Source organism: Taudactylus pleione, unplaced genomic scaffold (assembly GCF_031769625.1).
Source record: "Taudactylus pleione unplaced genomic scaffold, aTauple2 ptg000016l, whole genome shotgun sequence".
NCBI classification, from domain to species: Eukaryota; Metazoa; Chordata; class Amphibia; order Anura; family Myobatrachidae; genus Taudactylus; species Taudactylus pleione.
This window is the reverse complement of record NW_028284418.1, coordinates 1,704,751-1,725,000: the sequence shown is the minus strand read 5'-3', so window position 1 is coordinate 1,725,000 and position 20,250 is coordinate 1,704,751. Positions and strand designations below refer to the sequence as shown.

General features: G+C 44.9%; 1 protein-coding gene and 1 long non-coding RNA gene across 2 annotated transcripts in view; one reads left to right on the top strand and one right to left on the bottom strand.

Moving 5' to 3' along the window:
- LOC148540855 (uncharacterized) overlaps positions 1-20,250 on the bottom strand; it is a 171,643-nt gene that overhangs the window by 78,270 nt on the left and 73,123 nt on the right. The window lies entirely within an intron of this gene.
- Positions 1-20,250, top strand: part of LOC148540856 (alpha-N-acetylgalactosaminide alpha-2,6-sialyltransferase 2-like) — a 157,246-nt gene that overhangs the window by 129,538 nt on the left and 7,458 nt on the right. The window contains exon 8 of the mRNA XM_088474304.1: positions 2,354-2,453. Coding sequence (XP_088330430.1) covers positions 2,354-2,453 — 100 coding nt within the window. The remainder of the gene's footprint in view (positions 1-2,353; positions 2,454-20,250) is intronic.

The following is a 20,250-nucleotide window of genomic DNA, read 5'->3' as shown; positions in this document are numbered from 1 at the left end:
GTATTTCTTCTGTCTGAAAGGGTCAACCCGGGTCGAAATCCCGGGTCTCCGACCCTGGTAAATTCCTGGGTCAAAGTCCCAGGATTTTTGACCCGGGTTAACCCTTTCAGACAGAAAAAAGACCCGTGTTGATCAGTAAATTACTGGGTTGAAATGTTTGACCCGTTAATTTGTTCTTCTGTCTGAAAGGGGTATAAATAATACCACTTTCAAACATATATGGAAAGGTTGACGTGCGCTCCTGGGTATTGGGGAGAGGAGAGGATGGGGAGAGGGAAATGGTGGGGGGAGGGTTGGGCAGTCAGTGTGTATTGTGGTGGGGTGCGAATGACAACAGAATGCTGGGTGAGTGGGTATATGTGATCATTTCAATTAGTGTTTAATTGTGTGGACACAAGTTCCTTCCTTTGTCTGGAGGCACAGTGCTCCTCGGGAATTAGTTGTCTCTGGATAGTTCGTGGGGGCGTGTGCTGCCTGATGGTGGTGGTCTGGTGCAATCCACAGTATGGGGGATGGGTGGACCCTTTTAGGGGGCTCCTTACCATGCGGTCCTTATTACTGCATGTACCCCTGCTTGACCTATGGTCTACAGTCTTGGGAACTGGGATGCTCTATTGTTGGTGGTTGTGGGGTGTCCCCAGTGGCGGCGTCTCGCTCTGTTAAGGAGTGGTGGATGGTACCTACCGGTAGGTGCTCGACTTCTGTTGCAGGGAGCAGCTTCCTCAAAGTCCAGTTGGGGCCAGATGTTCTGTTGGGCTGACGTGGGCCGTCCACGTGCCCATGGGTGCAGGGCAGGGGTGACCCGCTGGCTGTATGTGTTCGCCCTGTGTAGGTGCCAGACAGTGGCGTGTGCCATGATGGTAGCTGCGGCGTGATGGGTGCTGGCTGTGTGTGTCGAACTCGACCCAGCGCTGGTTGGGGATTTGCATGCGCTGATGCTGGCATTGCGTCAGGCCCTATATTCTAAATTCACACAATGTTTTTGTATGCATCTGTTTGCCCTGTTGCATTCTCATTCTTTGTTATAAATAAAAAGACATAAAAAAAACAGGATTATTCCAAGAAAAGTTATAGTTGGTGTGAAGGAAAATTGATGTCCACTGTAAGGCAACTCTTCACTGTAGTAAGGATGGCCATCGGAAAATGGGGGCATCACCACCATTGAAACATGATGTGGAATGGTATGTAGGAAGGACATGTGCAATGGTTGGCAACCATCGCAATCCTGACATTAAATGGTAAAACCATTTCCCTCAAGCCAGGAACCTCAATAATTGCTAACCATCGACTTGGGATATCCAGAATATTTTAGAAATGCTAAAGTTCCTTCTCCTGTGACCTTTTAGGAGAGGTGGGACATTTCCTGAAGCACTCATTGAGGTTGGGGGAGCTTGCATTATTGAAACAGAATGTGTCATCCAATAGTGAACAATAATTAAAATAATATATTAAATATTCATATGTTGCTTCTCTGTCTACTTTCTGTATTTATCACAACCACTATGTGCAGGCAATCAGTCTAGTCATCTACAGCAGAGTAACACTAGATGTAATATTTGATCATTACATGCCATACTGCCCTGCTGTGACAAGCTGGCCACCGCCACCTCTGAGATGACAGAGAAGGGGAGAGAGCAGGGAGCTGTGCAAATCAACTGAGAGGAGGGAAACTCTTGATCTCAGAATTTCTAGACCATAATGCTCATTTACTAACACTGCATTTACTAACACTGGAGTGTGTGTGCGCTGGAAGACTAGCCAACTCTGTCGGAAGACCAGGAGAGCCCCCCTAAATTTCCTCTACCAGGAGAGTTGGCAAGTATGCATTTAGATCCTTTGCACATACAGTAGCAACCAAATCAGATATTTTCTATCATTGTGTAACTTGCACTAGGCAGCTAAAATTGCTGTAGTCCTGTGCACATGTTGCCATGTTAGTTAATGAACTGTTGTAGTGAAGGGAGTAGGTTTGCAGTAGACCAGTGGTTCCCAGTCAGCATTGTTTTCACGGCACCAATAGGCCCAAAGTTCCTTATTGAGAAATTCAGCAAAAACTATTAAATTATGTAAATGATGCTTATATATTATCCTTAGGATTAGTTCAGCGGTAGTGGACATGGTTGTCTTTTTGTCCACACATCTTATGAATGACAGCCACCAGCACTGATTTTGCCTATCACATTGACCAAAAATAACTTGAATAGGTCTTGGACCACCAACCCCTGGCAACCCTGTAAGTGTACCACGGCACCCACATTGGGAACCAGTGCAGTAGACTATTTAGTTTTGCAATCTTGTTATTAAGTTTCTCATGTTGTTACATAGCATTTATTTAAATGTATTTTTTTCACAGGTTTCTGTGGGCTCCAGTTTTAGACACATCGCACCGTGATATTTACCGCCCATCCACTGGAGCCGCGATGTTGCTGGCTGCTATACACACTTGTGACAAGGTGAGGGAGAGTTTATTAGAGGGAATTAGTAATGTTATTAAAGTTTATGTATTTATTACTATTACGCTTTAATTATAAAGCGCCAACACATTACGCAGCGCTGTACTTTGAGGAGACAAATAAATAACACAGTGACATACAGTAGAAACAGAAGGTAAAGATCTTCCCACCACAAATGGGAACAATCGAGGTAACGGAATACATATTGTGTGTAAGAACCAGTTCTGATTAGTGTATTTGCACTGCTTCCGGGATGCTCTCCAAGGCATCTTAACATCATTTGCATCACTTCCTACTTGCATTCAAGTTGCATTCTGTGCTACTGCACACTGGCTAGTTAAACTAAATTATAAAAGGGACTCTTGGTTACTGGTTTAGGTATAATTTGTCAACAACTACGCTGTTGACAGTAAAAATGTTGACAGCGTCATGTCGATCCGTCGATCCGATAATGCCGATGCAAATGTTACCTAAAGCATTTTAAATGTTTCGGCATAAAAACTTATTTTTTACATCAATAATGTTCATTAAAGCTTTTTCAAGTATAAAAAAAAATGATAGGGGAAAAGGCAGGGGGGAGGGAGTGAACAAAAAAATAACAATTATCAATATTACAAACAAACATCCGGAGTTATAGTAAAACAGAAATACAGCATGTGGGTAATATCTTATCAACAAATACAGACAAAGGGTCATTATAATACATAGATATTAATCTAAAGACAAAAAACTAAAATCTGAATCAGATATTTTGCTGTGTCAAAACTGGCGAATCTGGGGTAGGGGGGACTAGAATAAGGGATCTGTTGAAGAGCGCTATCTCCGGCCCACTCAGTAACATAAAGATGCCATGACATCCATTTCATCAGAGGAGAGGAAGGTGAAGTAGGGTAGGGAACAGAATAAGGGGTTTATTCATTACGTTAATTATCGGGGTCCGTTCAAACCCCGATAATTAACATTCTAACTCACCACGGAATTGCTCCGGCGCAGTGACAGCTGATCCGAAAATTACTGACGCGAATGTGCATGCGTGACCTACACGGAAGGAGCCGGACAGGGGCGGAGGGATCTCCGCAACCAGGGACTCCTTCGGAGCGGGTTGCGAGCGCGGAGCGGGAGCATTCGACTCCTGAAAATGGCGAATGCTCCCGCACTCAAGTTCCGAAAATATTGTATTTTCGGAGCTTGATGAATTCTGTCCCCATACTAGTGTATGGGGACAGCAGGCAGGAAGAGAAGTAGGAGATATCTGTGATAATATGTGCATTTTCACCTGCTTTTGTAAAATTAAGTGATGATGAATAGGCCCTTAAATCTCCATTTCAAATTATACTGGATTTTTGAAAATACTCGAGACAGAGTAGGAGGATTCAGAGATTTCTACAATTGGGCCAATGCTCGGCATATAAACTTTAAACATGATGGTAAACCCATTTGCTGAACTGAAACTATCTAATACAACATGCAGACGTCACTTCTTACATTCATTTTTGTCATTTTGCTGCTATCAGGACTGTGGGATTCTATATTAGTATAATGAAGTACAAATACAGACAATATAAATCTAATAAATCTATTTATTTATGTATTTATTTATAGTAAACTATACAGTTTCTGTTTGATAAAAGCACCATTGCATGTTATTTAAGTAACTTGGGCTATTATATAGCCTGCTGTTCTATTTGTATATGATCCTTGTATATGATCCTAGTATTTCTAGTTATATTATAGTCTGCTAGTCTATTTGTATATACACTGACTATGGACCTGATTCAGCAGAGGACGGAATTGCAAAGTCACACACAAGCAGCTTAGCAATTCCATCCTTGCTAATGTGGTAATGCATGCATTAATGATCCGCGCTGTGTCCTTGGACGCAGCATTGGATCATGTGCGTGATCCTCGACTGAGAGACCATGGGGTCATGCAAGTCAGCCATCACAGATGAGGGAAAGAGGCCAAGAAAAAAGCCGACGGAGATCCTGGCCTCTTCCCTCCCCCACCAACGGCGTTTCGCCAAAACGAAAGCAGTCGCCGCACCACCACCGCCCATAAACTGAACTGCATGCGATAACACAGTCACGTACTGCACATGTGCAGTACGGGTCCTGCAACTGCACAGAGTCCCGACCATCGGTAATCTGCATTCAGCAGTGCACTACTGAATCAGACCCTATGTACTTATTTGGCCAATCTATACTAAGATATACCCAGGGCCGGTTCTAGACATTGTGGAGCTCAGGGCGAAAGTTCCCAGTTGCGTTCCTCTGCGCGCGCTTCCGTAAAGGGGGCGTGTCCTTGTGGAACACCCCCATTTTAATCACACTGTGGGGCATGCCCAGCACTTACGAAGGTGCTGGGCTTCCCCCAAGTTCTCCCCTCGTGGCGAATAATTGCCATGTGCAGTAATGCGCCTTACACAGTATGTCTTACACAGTAATGCCCTTTATAACACATTATGCCACACGCAGTAATGCCCTTTATAACACATTATGCCACATGCAGTAATGGCCTTTATAACACATTATGCCACATGCAGTAATGCCCTGTATAACATATTATACCATACGCAGTAATAACCTGTATAACACATTATGCCACACGCAGTAATGCCCTGTATAATAAATTATGCCACACGCAGTAATGCCCTGCATAATACATTGTGCCCCACATAGTAATTCCCTTTATAATATATTATCCCCAATTCAAATTACGCCACACAGTAGTCCCTTATTCATGTTATGACCCACAGTGGTGCCCCTTTTACACAATGCCCAAATTAGTGCCCCTTATACACAAGGCCCACAGTAGTAGTACCCCTAATACAATGCCCACAGTAGTGGTGCCCCTTACACAATGGCCCCGGTACTGGTGCCCCCCATGCAGTGCCCTCATTAGTAGTGCCCCCATTGGTAATGCCCACAGTTTTAATGCCCCCATTGGTAATGTCCCCTATAGTAGTGCCCCCATTGGTAATGCCCCAACAGTAGTGCACACAGTAGTAATGCACCCTGTAGTAATGCCCACTATAGTAGTGCCCACAGTAGTAATACCCCCTATAGTAGTGCCCACACTTGTAATGCCCCAGTAGTAATGCCCTCTATAGCAGTCCCTCCAGTAGTAATGCCCCATAGAAGTGCCTCCAGTATTAATGCCCCCTATATTAATGCCCCCCGTATAGTCGTGCCCCTAGTAGTAATGCCCCCAGTAGTAATGCCCCCCTGTAGCCGTGCCCCCAGTAGTAATGCCCCCTGTAGCCGTGCCCCCAGTAGTAATGCCCCCCTGTAGCCGTGCCCCCAGTAGTAATGCCCCCCTGTAGCCATGCCCCCAGTAGTAATGCCCCCCTATAGCCATGCCCCCAGTAGTGATGCCCCCTATAGCCATGGCCCCAGTAGTAATGCCCCCTATAGTAATGCCCCCTATAGCCATGTCCCCAGTAGTAATGCCCCCCTATAGCTATGCCCCAGTAGTAATGCCCCCCTAAAGCCATGCCCCCAGTAGTAATGCCCCCTATAGCCATGCCCCCAGTAGTAATGCCCCTATAGTAATCCCCCCTATAGCCATGCCCCCCCATGTCTCCCTTCTGAAAAAAAAAATACAATTAAAATACAAACACAATACTTACCTTACGCCCTGCTCCTGTGTCCGCTGCCAATTGGTCCGACCGCGGCTCCACCATGGATCTATGGGAGAGACGTCATGACGTCCCTCCCATAGTGCCCTCTGCAGGAGCCGGAGCTCAGGAGTGAGCTCCGGCTCCTCGGATCTATGGGAGAGACGCCATGATGTCCCTCCCATAGTGCTCTATGCGGGAGCCGGAAGCCAGAGCTCAGAAGTGAGCTCCGGCTTTCGGCTGCTGCAGGGAAGGAAGCCGGGTGCCCGCTGATAACAAATACCTGTGGGCGCCCGGCAAATGGAGCCTCCCTGCAGCGGATTTTTATTTTCTGCTCTCCTGGGGACTCAGTGGCGCCCTCTAGGGGCCAGCACTCCGGGCGACGGCACTGTTAGCCCACCCATAGAACTGCCACTGGATATACCTACTGAAGACTCAAGTCAAAATGACTGATGTTCAGATTGTCCACTCTCACAATTACCACGATGAACAAATGAATTAATTTCCTTTGCACCAATACAGACATAATAAAATTAATACAGGAAAACTAACTTGTGGGAGTGGATATAAAACAGTTATAACACACATATATATATATATATATATATATATATATATATATATATACACATATACATGCATGCATACATACATACACACACACACACACTCTAAATACTCCCAATCCCAATTAAATAAATTAAATGTAATATGACAGCAAGAAAGACACACCAAATTACTGTATACCTTTTAAATCCATTTTTCATATTTTCAGCACTTATTCTATTTTAAAATGCAGATTTACTAAAAGTTACATTGTATCCCTTTTCCTCTCCTATGGTATAGAAATCTTATAGGATAGTTACAGATAAGTCACGGCAGGCAGCCAATCAGCTTTATTGGTACAGTTGCACATAGCAGTGTAGTCATTCACACTTTTTAGCATGTTAAGCTGTAGAGAAGCAAAGAAAACAACATTACTGGTGGTAGGAGTGAGTTTCTGGAGAATTGCGGGACATGCATTGGCGTATCTATAATATGTGCAGGGTGTGCTTCTTGCACCCATGTTTAATACTTACCTCTCTGGAGTCTGGCGTCAATGCTTCAGCAGCAGCATAATTCACCAGGAAAATAGTGTAGCGCCATTTTTCCGGAGATTTGCACATATGCAATAGAGAAGTCTTTGGGACCATGGAACGGACGCCATGTTACCGGAGACTGTCACAATGCCAGAGTGTACTGCACCGCAGAGAGGAGGGGGCCCGCACAGAGACTACAAACAGGCCTCTCCGCCCCTGGGGACATAGGACACGGAAATCTCATGGCTGTTCTTAAACTGTTCTGTCAAGTTAAAATGAAATAGTATCCATAGTAAGGATCATCAAAATGATGAGGTCTAAGGTATAGTTTCCTCATTATGCATTTGGATGCAAAATTTAGCAGGTTTTGCAGGTGATATTTGAAGTAAAGTGTTTCCAGCTATACCCTAACTACATAACACAGCAGACTGAACTGACCAGTCATCCCACATCTATTGTTAGACTATAAACTGGACACATGCAAAGCTACAAATACAGCGTAGAACGCCATTCCATGGTTGGTGATACAAAAGCATTACCTGATATTGTTTTGTCAATAATTTGCACCTCTGCAAACCATCCTGTTCCGCCAATAAATGTAAATAGTCTCTAATCCATAGCCTACAATGAGAGGTCTGGACACATTCAATATGATCATGGAAGAGATGAGATGCTCGCAAGGCTATGCCAAACATGATACTTTTGTTACGCTGCAACAGTCATTGAGGATTATTTGCTTTGTAAAATGTGCACTAGATAGATGAAAACTACAGTATAATTGTTTGCCATGATTTCAGTGCAGATTTGTTCCATTACCAGAAGCCATAGCATAATTTGACAAGCAGGCTTCACCGTGCATGCACCGCTCCCTGCATGGGCACAGAAGTGCATAGCGGAAAACTAGACATTAGATGGACCAACACCACCATTGGGCTGCATAGCCATGAATCCCCTGTAACGGCGATTGTTGCAACACTGGTCATGTGCCTATAACTACTCTTAGAAGCAGACAATTAAAAAGAATACCTTCTACAATGTATTAAAAGGAATTAATGTTTGCATGTAGCTAGTGCAGTACAGTATACGGTTTAAACCATATGTCTACTAATAATTACCCAATTAGCAAAATGGTTAAAATGGCATTTCATGACAGATTTAGTTGCATTTTAACTATAACAATATAAATATGCAACAGAAACTAGCAGAATAAACCCCATCTTGTGGTTGCAACTGGTACTTAAATAGCACTGTGAACAATCAGACATTATATAAACAGCGTGATTGATGGCATGCGTCATCAAGGCTGACAAGAACAAAAAAACACTACACTGTATAATTCTAACACACGAAGGATACAGAGCGGATGAGTTTATCTGATGACCTTTTCTGCTCAGCTATTTTAAAGATAAACAATGAATTTATACCTGAAATGTAAGAATAGCATCAGAATATTAAAACCATGTATGCACTGCACAATAAACACTCCGTAAAGGTGACAGCACTGCTTGTGCTGGTTTCTCTAATTCACATTTGCCATTCTGAGCCCTCGCCAACACAGTTGCCAAATCAGAAATTGTATTATTGGTACATTTAAATGACACAGGTCCCTAACTAATTAAATCCAGATAAGATACAGAATGGCTCCATTCAACCACATAACCTGTATAGATGATGTGCCCGGACCATAATAACAGGGATGAGTTTGCTACACCCATACATATGCACCTCAAATTACACAAGCCCAAATTTCAACGTATGTTTTGTAGAGCAAGACTTGCCCCTAGTTTTGCAGACAAGTACAAAAAAAACTAGATTTTATAATGCAAAATGAGATTATTGAAATAAGATAAATAGGTGGAGAGTGCATTTCGGTAAAGAGTTTCTGGCTGTGCATAGGGTGTATGGCTAATTTAATTCTGTAAATCAGTGGTTCTCAGCTCCAGGCCTCTGAGGATTTCTGTCTGTGGGAGTAGGTGGAATAATTACTGACCCAGCAAAATAGATTAGCTCATCTTTGCATGATTAAGGAAATCCACATAAAATGACCAGTGGGAACTGGAGGACTTGAGCTGGGAACCACTGCTGTAAAAGGATGTCTCTGAGCTGGTAGAGATTGGGGGCCTTATTCAGAGATGAACGCTTTTGCAGCTTTGTGTTTGGATACAGCAGCTGTGCAAAAATATGCTAATGTCTGCAGCAGGCGTCTGAAGGAAAAAGACGCCTCCTGTCGGCATCTCAGATCTGATGCCTACATCCAAGATGCAGGATTGGATCAACATCATGACCATGGAATGGCCACCTCCTGCCAGCTTGTGAAGCCAGCAAATTTGGCCTCGGCACTCCCAGAAATCAAGGCAGACACGTCCCCGTTTTCTGGAAACGCAGACAGCACTGCCCCGTCCCCACTCCTAATTGGCTGCAGCCTGTCAATCATGCTGTGGTTTAGGGGGGAATGCGACCTCTGTCGCAGTCAGTGATTGGCACATGTGCAGTACAGATCCTGTGCATGTGCCAATCATTAAACATCTGAGTTGTGCGTTCAACTCTGAATCAGGCCCAGGGTCTCTACTTTTAATGGGAAGCATCAGGCATCCTCCAATTGCACTTCAGCAGAGTTGCTTTGACTAGCGTAGAAAAATATTTAAAAAGAGCAATATATTAGCCGACACATTGAACAGTTTAATGTAATGAAAGGGGGGGTTCTAATGTAGCGTTCCCGCTAGGCTGTTTTAGCGGGGCGCGGCGCCCTGCCCTCTTTCTGGAAGGCAAAAAGCGCCCTGCCCTCCAGAAGGAGGGCAAAAAGCGCCCTGCCCTAACAGCCTGCGGGAACTGTCTTCACCCGCGGGTCGCAGTGTCCCGCGGGTGAAGAAATGTGCGGTGACCCGGTCACCGCCGGAGAATTGACGCCGGGCGCTTGCGCCCGGCATCTATTCTCCCTGTCTGTAGGGCTTGGGGGCTGCCTGGCGTGTCCGTAAGTGCCGGGCACGCCCCCAAGAGTGACGAAAAGGGGACGCGTCTTATAGACATGCCCCCTTTTCGATGACCATGCCCCCTTCTTGGATGCGCATGCGCCTGCGGCGCGCGCACGAATGTGCCCTCTCTAGCTCCGGCGCCCTACCTCGCGCCGGAGCTAGAGTGAACACTATAATGTATAGTAATAGTGTCACGTTTGACTTTGGGAAATCCCCTACTGAGGGGGTGAAAGCCGAGGTCCCGGGTTGAGGGAGGAATCGGAGGCGAGGGGCCTGTATGCAAGATCTCCTCTTCCACGATTATCGGATGTTGACGAGACCTGACCAAGGGTGCGGAGTCTAACCTGCTAGGGGGTGTGTCACCAGTGACCCCTCCAAGTGAGATATGGGTTTAAGCTGCACCAAGCAGGCAGGTCGCGGTCACTTAGTCAGGTATCCGATATCCATGGGAATAGAGACAATACACCAATGGCCCAAGAGAAATACTTCAGAAAGTACAGCTGCACCAGGAGTTGGTATTTGTAGTTGTACACAGGTAGAGAGTGTTAGACGCACTACTGCACCAAGAGGTGGCACTTGTAAATGCATACAGTCAAGGTGTTTTGACGCACTGCTGCACAAGGATGATGGTACTTGTATAGCACACAGGCAAGGTGTTCGGACGCACTGTTGCACAAGGAGATGGCACTTGAGACTCGAGGGCAACATGATATGGGAACCGGGAACGAGGTGACAGCAAGTATACACAACGTAGTGACAACATTGCACAGGCAACTTCCTGCTGTCCGGAGATAGGCTTTATACCCTGAGGTAGCAGATCATTGGTGGGCAGTGTCAGCTGACCACCATGCTACCATTGGGCAAAGGGTAGTCAGGTGATGCAGACTGTCATGGCTGCAACCATTACGGCAACAGCAGTAACCAAGGCACGGCACAGCTCATTGATATCCACATGGCTCTAGGTATAATGCTCAGCGCGTCACTCGCCACCGCACCTGATGTCTGACCACCTGAGGGATCAGGGGAAGCTGGCGCTGGGGTGAGTAATGGCCAATCCTAGGCTGCAACCTGACAGTACCCCCCCCCCCTTTCAGGGGGGACTCTGGACACCCACAAGGCTTCTCAGGAAATCTTCTATGGAAAGCTCAAACCAATAGAGGAGCATGAACGTCCGAAGCCTTGATCCAAGTCCGTTCTTCAGGTCCGTACCCCTTCCAATCAATAAGATACTGCAGACAACCAGACCAATGCCGGGAATCAAGGATCCTTTCCACCTTGAACTCGACTCCCCAAAGAGTTTGAACTTGAGGAGTCTTGGGAGGAGAACATTGAAATCTATTAAGAACCAGTGGACGTAACAATGAAACATGAAAAGTGTATAAGAGGAGTGAACTTCATACTTGGGACCTTCAGACGATTGTTCTTTGAAGAAAGCCACACCCTGTCTCCGACCTTAAGATAGGGAACAGCAAGACGTTTTCAATCTGCAAAGTTTTTGTAGCTACTAGAAGCTTTTTTCAAAGAACAATGAATTTTGGGCCTGATTCAGACCCGGAAGCTATTTGCGCTCGCTCAGAAAAGAGGCTGGCTATTTAAATTGAGCGCTCGCTCTTTGCGGTCTGTTGACGCCTCTATGTCTGAGCGAACGTCCAAAACATGAACTCGCTATTTTGTAAAGACACCCCTTGGCCGTTCGCATCATACGTCATCTCCGCTATTTATTTGATTAATCGAGTACATCGAAAGACGTATGAACTGCTCGCTATTCTTGTGGTAGCATTTTCCTACCGCAATCATGCGAGCAGTTCAGGCTAAAAGACAACCAAGTGACGTGGTCGATGATGCTGCTTTGTTAATTATGCACACCCTTAAAACGCCCGTTTTGACCATTTGGCACGTCTGCGTTTGGATCTCCACTCCCCGTTTTCAAGCACCTTCCCCTGTTACCACCCACAAACGCCTCATCCTGTCACTCAAATTAGCAGGGACTCGCTATTTTGCGAGCACACGATTTCCGACTGGTTGGCGCATGCGCATTACGACCCATACGCATGCGCAGATGTGTGAACATCGCTCGGAGCGAACGAGCGGCCGCTTATGAGCGTCTCTGACTCAGGCCCTTTCTTCCATAATGATGAAAAAGAAACAACCAGACTTGTAACCGCAGGAACCTCCATTGGTGGTAATTCTTGGAAGTCAGGTACTCGTGGGTGTTTGCCATATACTGCAAAGAATGGAGTGGTATTAGACGAAGAATGGTACCTGAAGTTGTGAGCAAACTCTACCCAGGGTAAGAAATTGATTCAATCATCTTGCGATGAAGACACAAAGAGTCTGATGAATGTCTCCAGCTCCTGATTCACCCTTTCCATTTGGCCATTGGTTTGAAGGTGATAGGCGGACAAAAATTTTAGCTTAATTCCGCAAAAAGCATAGAGAGCCCTCCAAAATTTTGCCACAAACTGTACCCCACGATCAGGCACAATCTCCCTAGGTAAGCCATGAAGCCGGAAGATTTCTTGAGTAAAATACTTGTGCCAGTTGAGGAGCAGAAGGAAGTTGAGTTAACGGGAAGAAGTTGGCCATTTTTGAAAACTGGTCAACTACCACCCAAATGGTGTTGTATCCCTTTAAAGGTGGTAACTCAGAAATGAAGTCCATAGAAATGTGGGTCTAAGGGGCGTCTGGCACAGATAGAGGTCACAGGGGACATCTATCTGTGCCAGACAGTCTAGCCAGATTCCGGCTAGACTTTTGTTGGGTACATTTGGCACAAGACACCACAAAACTTCAAACATCCTCTCTCATAGTAAGCCACCAGTAAGAGTGTTGTAAGAATTTAAATGTCTTGAGGATACCCGAGTGACCCGCAAAAAGAGAAGCATGGGCCGTAGTTGGGGAACTATAAAAATCTTGCCAGGAGGTGGAGACAGGATTTGAGTGGGAGCAAAGACAAGAGGATCCAATATTGTCTGGACTTGGGGTTGATCCTCTTCTTCCAAAGGAGACAAGAAGCATCGAGAAAGAGCGTCAGCCTTTTTGTTCAAGATTCCAGGTCGAAATTGAAGCTTGAAATCAAACCTTGAGAAGAAGAGGGACCAACGAGCCTGTCTGTCATTTAGATAACGGGTAGTCTGAAGATAAACCAGGTTCTTGTGATCAGTGATAATGGTCATTGGAAATTTCGCACCCTCCAAGAGGTGTCTCCATTCTTCCAAGGCTAGGTGCATAGCTAGTAGTTCCTGGTCTCCAATGGCATAATTCTTCTCAGCTGGAGAGAACTTGTGAGATAAGAATCCACATGGATGGTTCTTCCCCGTCGTCAGCAGTTTGAGGTAGCACTGCTCCTACACCTACGGAGGAACCACTTACCTCCAGAATGAAAGGCTTATCGAGTTGTGGCTGACGTAGTATTGGAGCAGTGGAGAAAGCAGTCTTAAAATCTTGAAAAGCTGCTATAGCCGTAGACGATCCATCTTCAAAGAACTCCCAGAAATTATGTCCCCAGAAATGGCACAGAGGACTGCCTCGAAGAGACACTTGGATATTTTTCCATATAGGCTATGGTCACGAAGGCGAGACAGAACTTCTCTGACATGAAGTTGGTGAGATTGGAAATCCTTAGAAAAAATTAGTATGTCATCGAAATATACCACCACGAAGTTGTAAAGGACATCTCTAAAAATCTCATTGACATATCCCTGAAAGATTGCCAGAGCATTGCATAGGCCAAATGGCATCACCAAGTATTCGAAATGGCCGTCACGTGTATTGAACGCGGTTTTCCACTCATCCCCAGATTTAATGTGGATCAAATTGTAGGCCCAGCGGAGATCCAGTTTAGTAAAAATATGAGCTCCACAAACTTTATCAAAAAGTTCAGAAATGAGGGGCAATGGATACCGGTTTTTAACGGTAATGGCATTGAGTCCTCTGTAATCTATACAGGGTCTGAGCCCTCTGTCCTTCTTTTCAACAAAGCATTTTTCCTGGAATAATATCAATACTACAATCCCAAGAGCGATGGGGAGGTAATTTATCCACAGACTGCTCATTAAACACATCAGCAAAGTCCAGGTATGCTTCCAGCAACCGAGGATCAGGAAGAACTTTAGATTGATTGAAGACTGGAGAAGAATTCGCAGAGAGTTGATGAGTATGTACAGGTACTACATGAGATAGACATTGGCGGAAACATTCTCGACCCTAAGAGAGGACCTGCATGGTAGACCAATTTACCATAGGATTGTGTTTTCAAGCCATAGTAAACCAAGGACCAATTCATAAGAGGATCTGGGAAGGACTAGGAGTTCTAGCTTCTCCTGATGAAGACAGCCAACCTGAAGAGATACAGATCGTGTAATAAACGAAATTGGATTTCCCAAAATGACACTGCCGTCCACTCCTGAAAGAGCGAGGTTGCTGGGAAGAGGATTGACCAGTATACCCAGAGACTGTGCCAAGGACGATTCGGGACCAGCTGGGAATTTTATTTCTAAGGCTTTTAGTTCTTTTGTCTTCGCCTTGTAGGAAAGAGACACTGTTAATAGGACTATCCATAGAATGGGATGGCTTGATAAGTACCCCTAACTGAACGCTCCCAGAACCAGTTAGGGTCTTGCTTTTCCCAAAAGGAGAGGACAATTCTTAAGGACGTGATCCGGGGCGGCACTATAGAGGCAGAACTTGTTTTGGAACCGACGGGTTCATTCAGCAGTGGTCATACGAGACCTATTGACCTGCATAGGTTCTTCTCTACTGGTAGTGGGTAAAGAAGGACGAACATCCAGAGATGGTCGATCTAGAAAACGGTACCCTCGACCCCTGCTAGCCAAACGCTCCCTGTGCCGTAGGTCAATCTTAATGCATAAAGAGACTACCTCCGCAAAGAACTCTGGAAGATCACGAGAGGCTAGTTCATCTTTCTTTTTTTTGGAGAGCCCATGAAGAAAGCTGCCTTAAGGGCCTCCTCGTTCCACTTTAATTCAGAGGAAATGGTTTGGAATTGAACCACATATTGTCCTACAATACGGGTTCCTTGATGGACTCAAAGAAGGTCACAAGAAGCTGAAGCAGTACAGCCCGGCCCATCAAAAATTCTATGGAAAGGTTGCAATGAACGTGTCATAATTGGATACTAGTGGATCCGCTCATTCCCACAGTGGGGAAACCCAGTCCAAAGCAGTTACAGTCAACAGGGAAATAATGTATGCCACCTTCGACCTAGGCGTAGGGAAATTCTGCGGCAGACATTCAAATATGAATTTTGCACTGGTTGATGAACCCCCGGCATCGTCGAGGGTTCCCATCAAATCGTTCAGGAGATGCCAGCTGAAGACGAGACTTCGAGCCACCGGAGGTTGAACTGGAGGATTAGACGGTGCAACCACAGCGGGAGGAGGAAGGAGCGTAGCCAGGGTCGCCTATATAGACAGTAATTGTCCATTTACTTCTTGCAGGTATTGACCCACCTGATGTTGAGCCGCCTCCTGATTATCCATGCACGAGGCAAGGTTTTGTAATGCCCCCGCCACCTGGGAACCATTAGCTTCCATTGGGCCTGTGCAAACTGTCACGTTTGACTTTGGGAAATCCCCTACTGAGGGGGTGAAAGCCGAGGTCCCGGGTTGAGGGAGGAATCGGAGGCAAGGGGCCTGTATGTAAGATCTCCTCATCCACGAATATCGGATGTTGACGAGACATGACCAAGGGTGCGGAGTCTAACCTGCTGGGGGATGTTTACCAGTGACCCCTCCAAGCGGGATATGGGTTTACCAAGATATAGAAAAATACCAAGCGCCAAAAAGGAAATGTGAACCAGTTATTCCGTTACTACAATATTGTGCAAGCAGCTGCCCACCACCTGGGAGTATGCCACCACTCCCAATGAGCACAAAGGTGACCAAAAATACAACAGATATAGGTGGAATGGCGCTAGCAACACATAAGAATCATAAACATGAAATGCATGAATCTTTTATTATAAATAAGCAATGCTATAAGCAAGAAAACTGAATAAAATATGAACATATATAAGTATAAAAATAACTATGCATCAATAGTATTCATGGATACAAATGTTATATTGTATCATCTGCCACAAATGTAGCAATAGATTAATTGTATAGAACAAAAAAAATGTCTGTTCCCAGTAAAGGAAAATTATGAAGCTCCAAGGAAGTAAATAGTGTAGATGAGAAAATACAGTTCAAGTCTCAATATAGGAGCCGCCAGTGGGAGACAGATTGAAGTAAGGGTACCCTTATTAAAATGACAGTAATTATACAGCCGTATATAGTGTTAGTATAGATGATCAGGTGTATATAAAAAAAGGTCAATCAGGTAGACACGGAGGTCCAGATAGCAAGTGGGCACTCCTGTAAAAAATTACTCACATGGACTGGCTCATCTCACGGCAATGATGATAAATTGCTCCAGGTAAGGATGCGGTACCGGCCTGATGGTATGGAGGCTGGGTCGCAGCTGGAGGGTGCCGTAAAAGTGGAACGGAGTAGTGGTGCGCCCGTCTGTACAGGGAGAGCTGTCCGCTCTAAGGATCCAAAGACACGGCAGGGCACCGCTGGGAATGCTGGTAGATGGTAACAGTGTGGTGTCCGAAAGTGTAGTCGCTCTCTCTAGAGAGATGATGCAGCATGTGTGTTCCCCGCTCCGCTGTAACGTGGCTAGCAGGCAAACCTGGTATTGCTGAAGCTGGATATAATAACAGAGGATATCCGGGTGCTGTGTCAGCCCACTGGTTGGATAGATGATATAATAAAGATGCAATAGTGATGATGCTGTCTGTATTCCTTAACGAGTTTCACTACATATAGTAGCTTCTTCAAGAAGGCACAATGACTGATTGTAACATGAGTGGCTTTTTAAACCCTTTCTCATTAGTGGATCAACTGTGAGTATGCACCTGTCAAGCATCAATAGTTGATGGGTGCATGTCAGGGTTTTTGTTAATTTAATGGTCTCAATACAAATCCTAAATGATGCATACAGAACAAAACCAGAAAGAGATCTATTATCCTAACTGGTCCTGACCAGTACATAATATAAACAGTGCATATAAGCAAAAATAACATATCCATTCCTATGGTACGCATATAAAGTGCATTTCCTCTTTTAATGAAAATGCAGAAATATATACACATCATATATGATACACTAGACATAAGCACTTAAATAGATAGATCATTTATATATGTCATGTTGACAAAAGTGTAAATGTGCAGCAAATATAAATACAACACACATAGGACCTCATTCAGAGTCAGTCGTAAGCGGCCGCTCGGTCGTACGCATCCGATGTTTCAAAACCACGCATGCATACGGTTAGTTGTGCTCATGTGCGTACGAGACCTTGCGATCCAAAATGCTGTCGATCGTACTACTTACAAGCAGGAAGTGGCTTCCGGGAGTTGATTGACATGAAAGGCCATTTGTGGGTGTTGACGGGGGTGGTGGTCTAAAAACGCAGGCGTTCCTCACCGTTTTCAGGGCGTTTTAGGGGCATACATAAATTTCCTGCTACGACCGACATAGAAGGCCGGAAGTTTTAAAACGTCACTCTTCGAGCAGGTTAGAGGAATGGCTGATCATACAGCTTGAGGTTGGGTATGTGCTCTCTCAAGCACCAGAGTACAATCGATACTATCGAATGTGACTGATGTTATGTTTGATGTTTCTATTTTGTGCCACACAATGCAAGCAGCTAATAATCATTTGTTGTTGCTAATAACACTGCTAATTGGCTTGTAATTGATTCAGTTGCGTTTGCATTAGAGAATAATAAGAATAAATATATTTCATGGGGATGGCTTATTCTAGGCGTTTTTTTTTTAATTTTTGATGTAATTTGCACACAACACAAGCGGCCGCAACCAGAAGAAAATTAACATACAGCGACTGACAACGATTGACTCGATCTCTAGCTGCTATCACTCGATAGCTAGAGGAGGTGCTTTACTCGTGTATGGGCGTCACTTTGGTTGCGATTTCCTGGCCGTGCGATTGTTTTTTTTTCTGATTCTCAATCATTAGGCATACGACCGAGCGGCCGCTTACGACCGACTCTGAATGAGGTCCATAGTGTGTATTATAAAACCTATTAAATGAGACAGATCATACAATAATACGTACTATATACTGTAAGTACTCAAAAGAAAAAGAAAATCATAAAAACTGAGATACAAAAACTAAAAGACTGAAAAACAAAAAACATAAACTAAAGAACAACACAGACACCATGGTATGAATGGCAAGTGTGTTAAAAAATAGCAATGGGACATGGGAAAAGAGAGAGCAATGATACAGTACATCAGACATCTATACGTGATGCACGTAAGAAACTCCTAAACAATGAATAGACCAGTACAACTCAACATTGATATTAATAAAAGATCACAGAGGAAACATGAAGACTAAACTAAATGAATTCAAGATCGATGTTTTCATTCAGACCATGAGGACTTAAGGTCTACATTTTCAAGATCCAGGCTGCTTCTTGTTTCATGTTTATGATTCTTATGTGTTGCTAGCGCCATTCCACCTATATCTGTGGGATATGGGTTTAAGCTGCACCCAGCAGGCAGGTCGCGGTCCCTTGGTCAGGTATCCAATATCCATGGGAATAGAGAAAATACACCAATGGCCCAAGAGAATACTTCAGAAAGAAGTATAGATGCACCAGGAGTTGGTATTTGGGTAGAGGGTTTTAGATGCACTACTGCACCAAGAGGTGGCGCTTGTAACTGCATGCAGGTACTGTGCACTTGATGCACTACTGCACCAAGAAGTGGCACTTGTAACTGCACACAGGCAAGGTGTTTTGACGCACTGTTGCACAAGGAGATGGCATTGTATAGCACACAGGCAAGGTGTTTGGATGCACTGTTGCACAAGGAGATGGCACTTGTATAGCACATGGGCAAGATGTTCGTACGCACTTTTGCACAAGGAGATGGCATTGTATAGCACACAGGCAAGGTGTTTGGATGCACTGTTGCACAAGGAGATGGCATTGTATAGCACACAGGCAAGGTGTTTGGATGCACTTTTGCACAAGGAGATGGCACTTGTATAGCACATGGGCAAGATGTTCGTACGCACTTTTGCACAAGGAGATGGCACTTGAGACACAAGGGTAACACGGGAACCTGGAATGAGGTTATATACAAGTTATATGACAAGTATATACAAGGTAGCGACAACGTTGCACAGGCAACTTCCTGCTGTATGGAGACAGGCTTTATACCCTGAGGTAGCAGATCATTGCTGGACAGCGTCAGCTGACAACCACCATGCTACCATTGGGTAAAGGGCAGTCAGGTGATGCAGAATGTCATGACAGCAACCACAGTAACCAAGGCACGGCACAAGCTCATGGATGTCCACATGGCTCTAGGCATAATGCTCAGCGCGTCACTCGCCGCTGCACCTGACGTCTGACCACCCGAGGGATCAGGGGAAGCCGGCACTGGGGTGAGTAACGGCCGATCCTAGGCCGCAACCTGACAAATAGGTGGCTGAGCTTTGGTGTGATGTACACTGTAACAGAGCATTCTCACATACCTACTGTAAGTGTACTTCGGGTCTTGCAGAAGTGTGTCCAGAGGGTGAATAGTAGGTGTGTAGCATGATGTGCATTAGGAATATTCTCTAGGCCAGTGGTGGGCAGCCTGACCTACTTCAGAGTCCTCCAACCTTTAAAATGGGCGCACATTACACATCTCAAAATGCCTCTCACCTTCTCAAAACTTCCGTCACCTACCACTCGCCATAAAATGTAACATCAGTAAATACAAAAGGAAGCCCAAGCTTGACCTTAGGAATGCCAGGTCCTGATTTTGTTTTTCTATATTTCGTACAAAGTTAGGAGTAGAGCAAGGAAGGGTCTCTCAAGGACCCGAGTGACCAGACATTTCAGGTCCGAGAGGAGGGGAGGAAAATAAAGAGATAGCTTGTGCCTACGAAAGTTGGGAAAAACTATAAGGTCCTGGGGATAGGGGAGTTATTATTGGAATACTCCGGTTCAGAGGTTTTCTGAAAGCTTATGACATTGTCATTAAGCAGACATGTGAAATATCCAATAATACTACAGACCAAATGCGGTATAATACTGC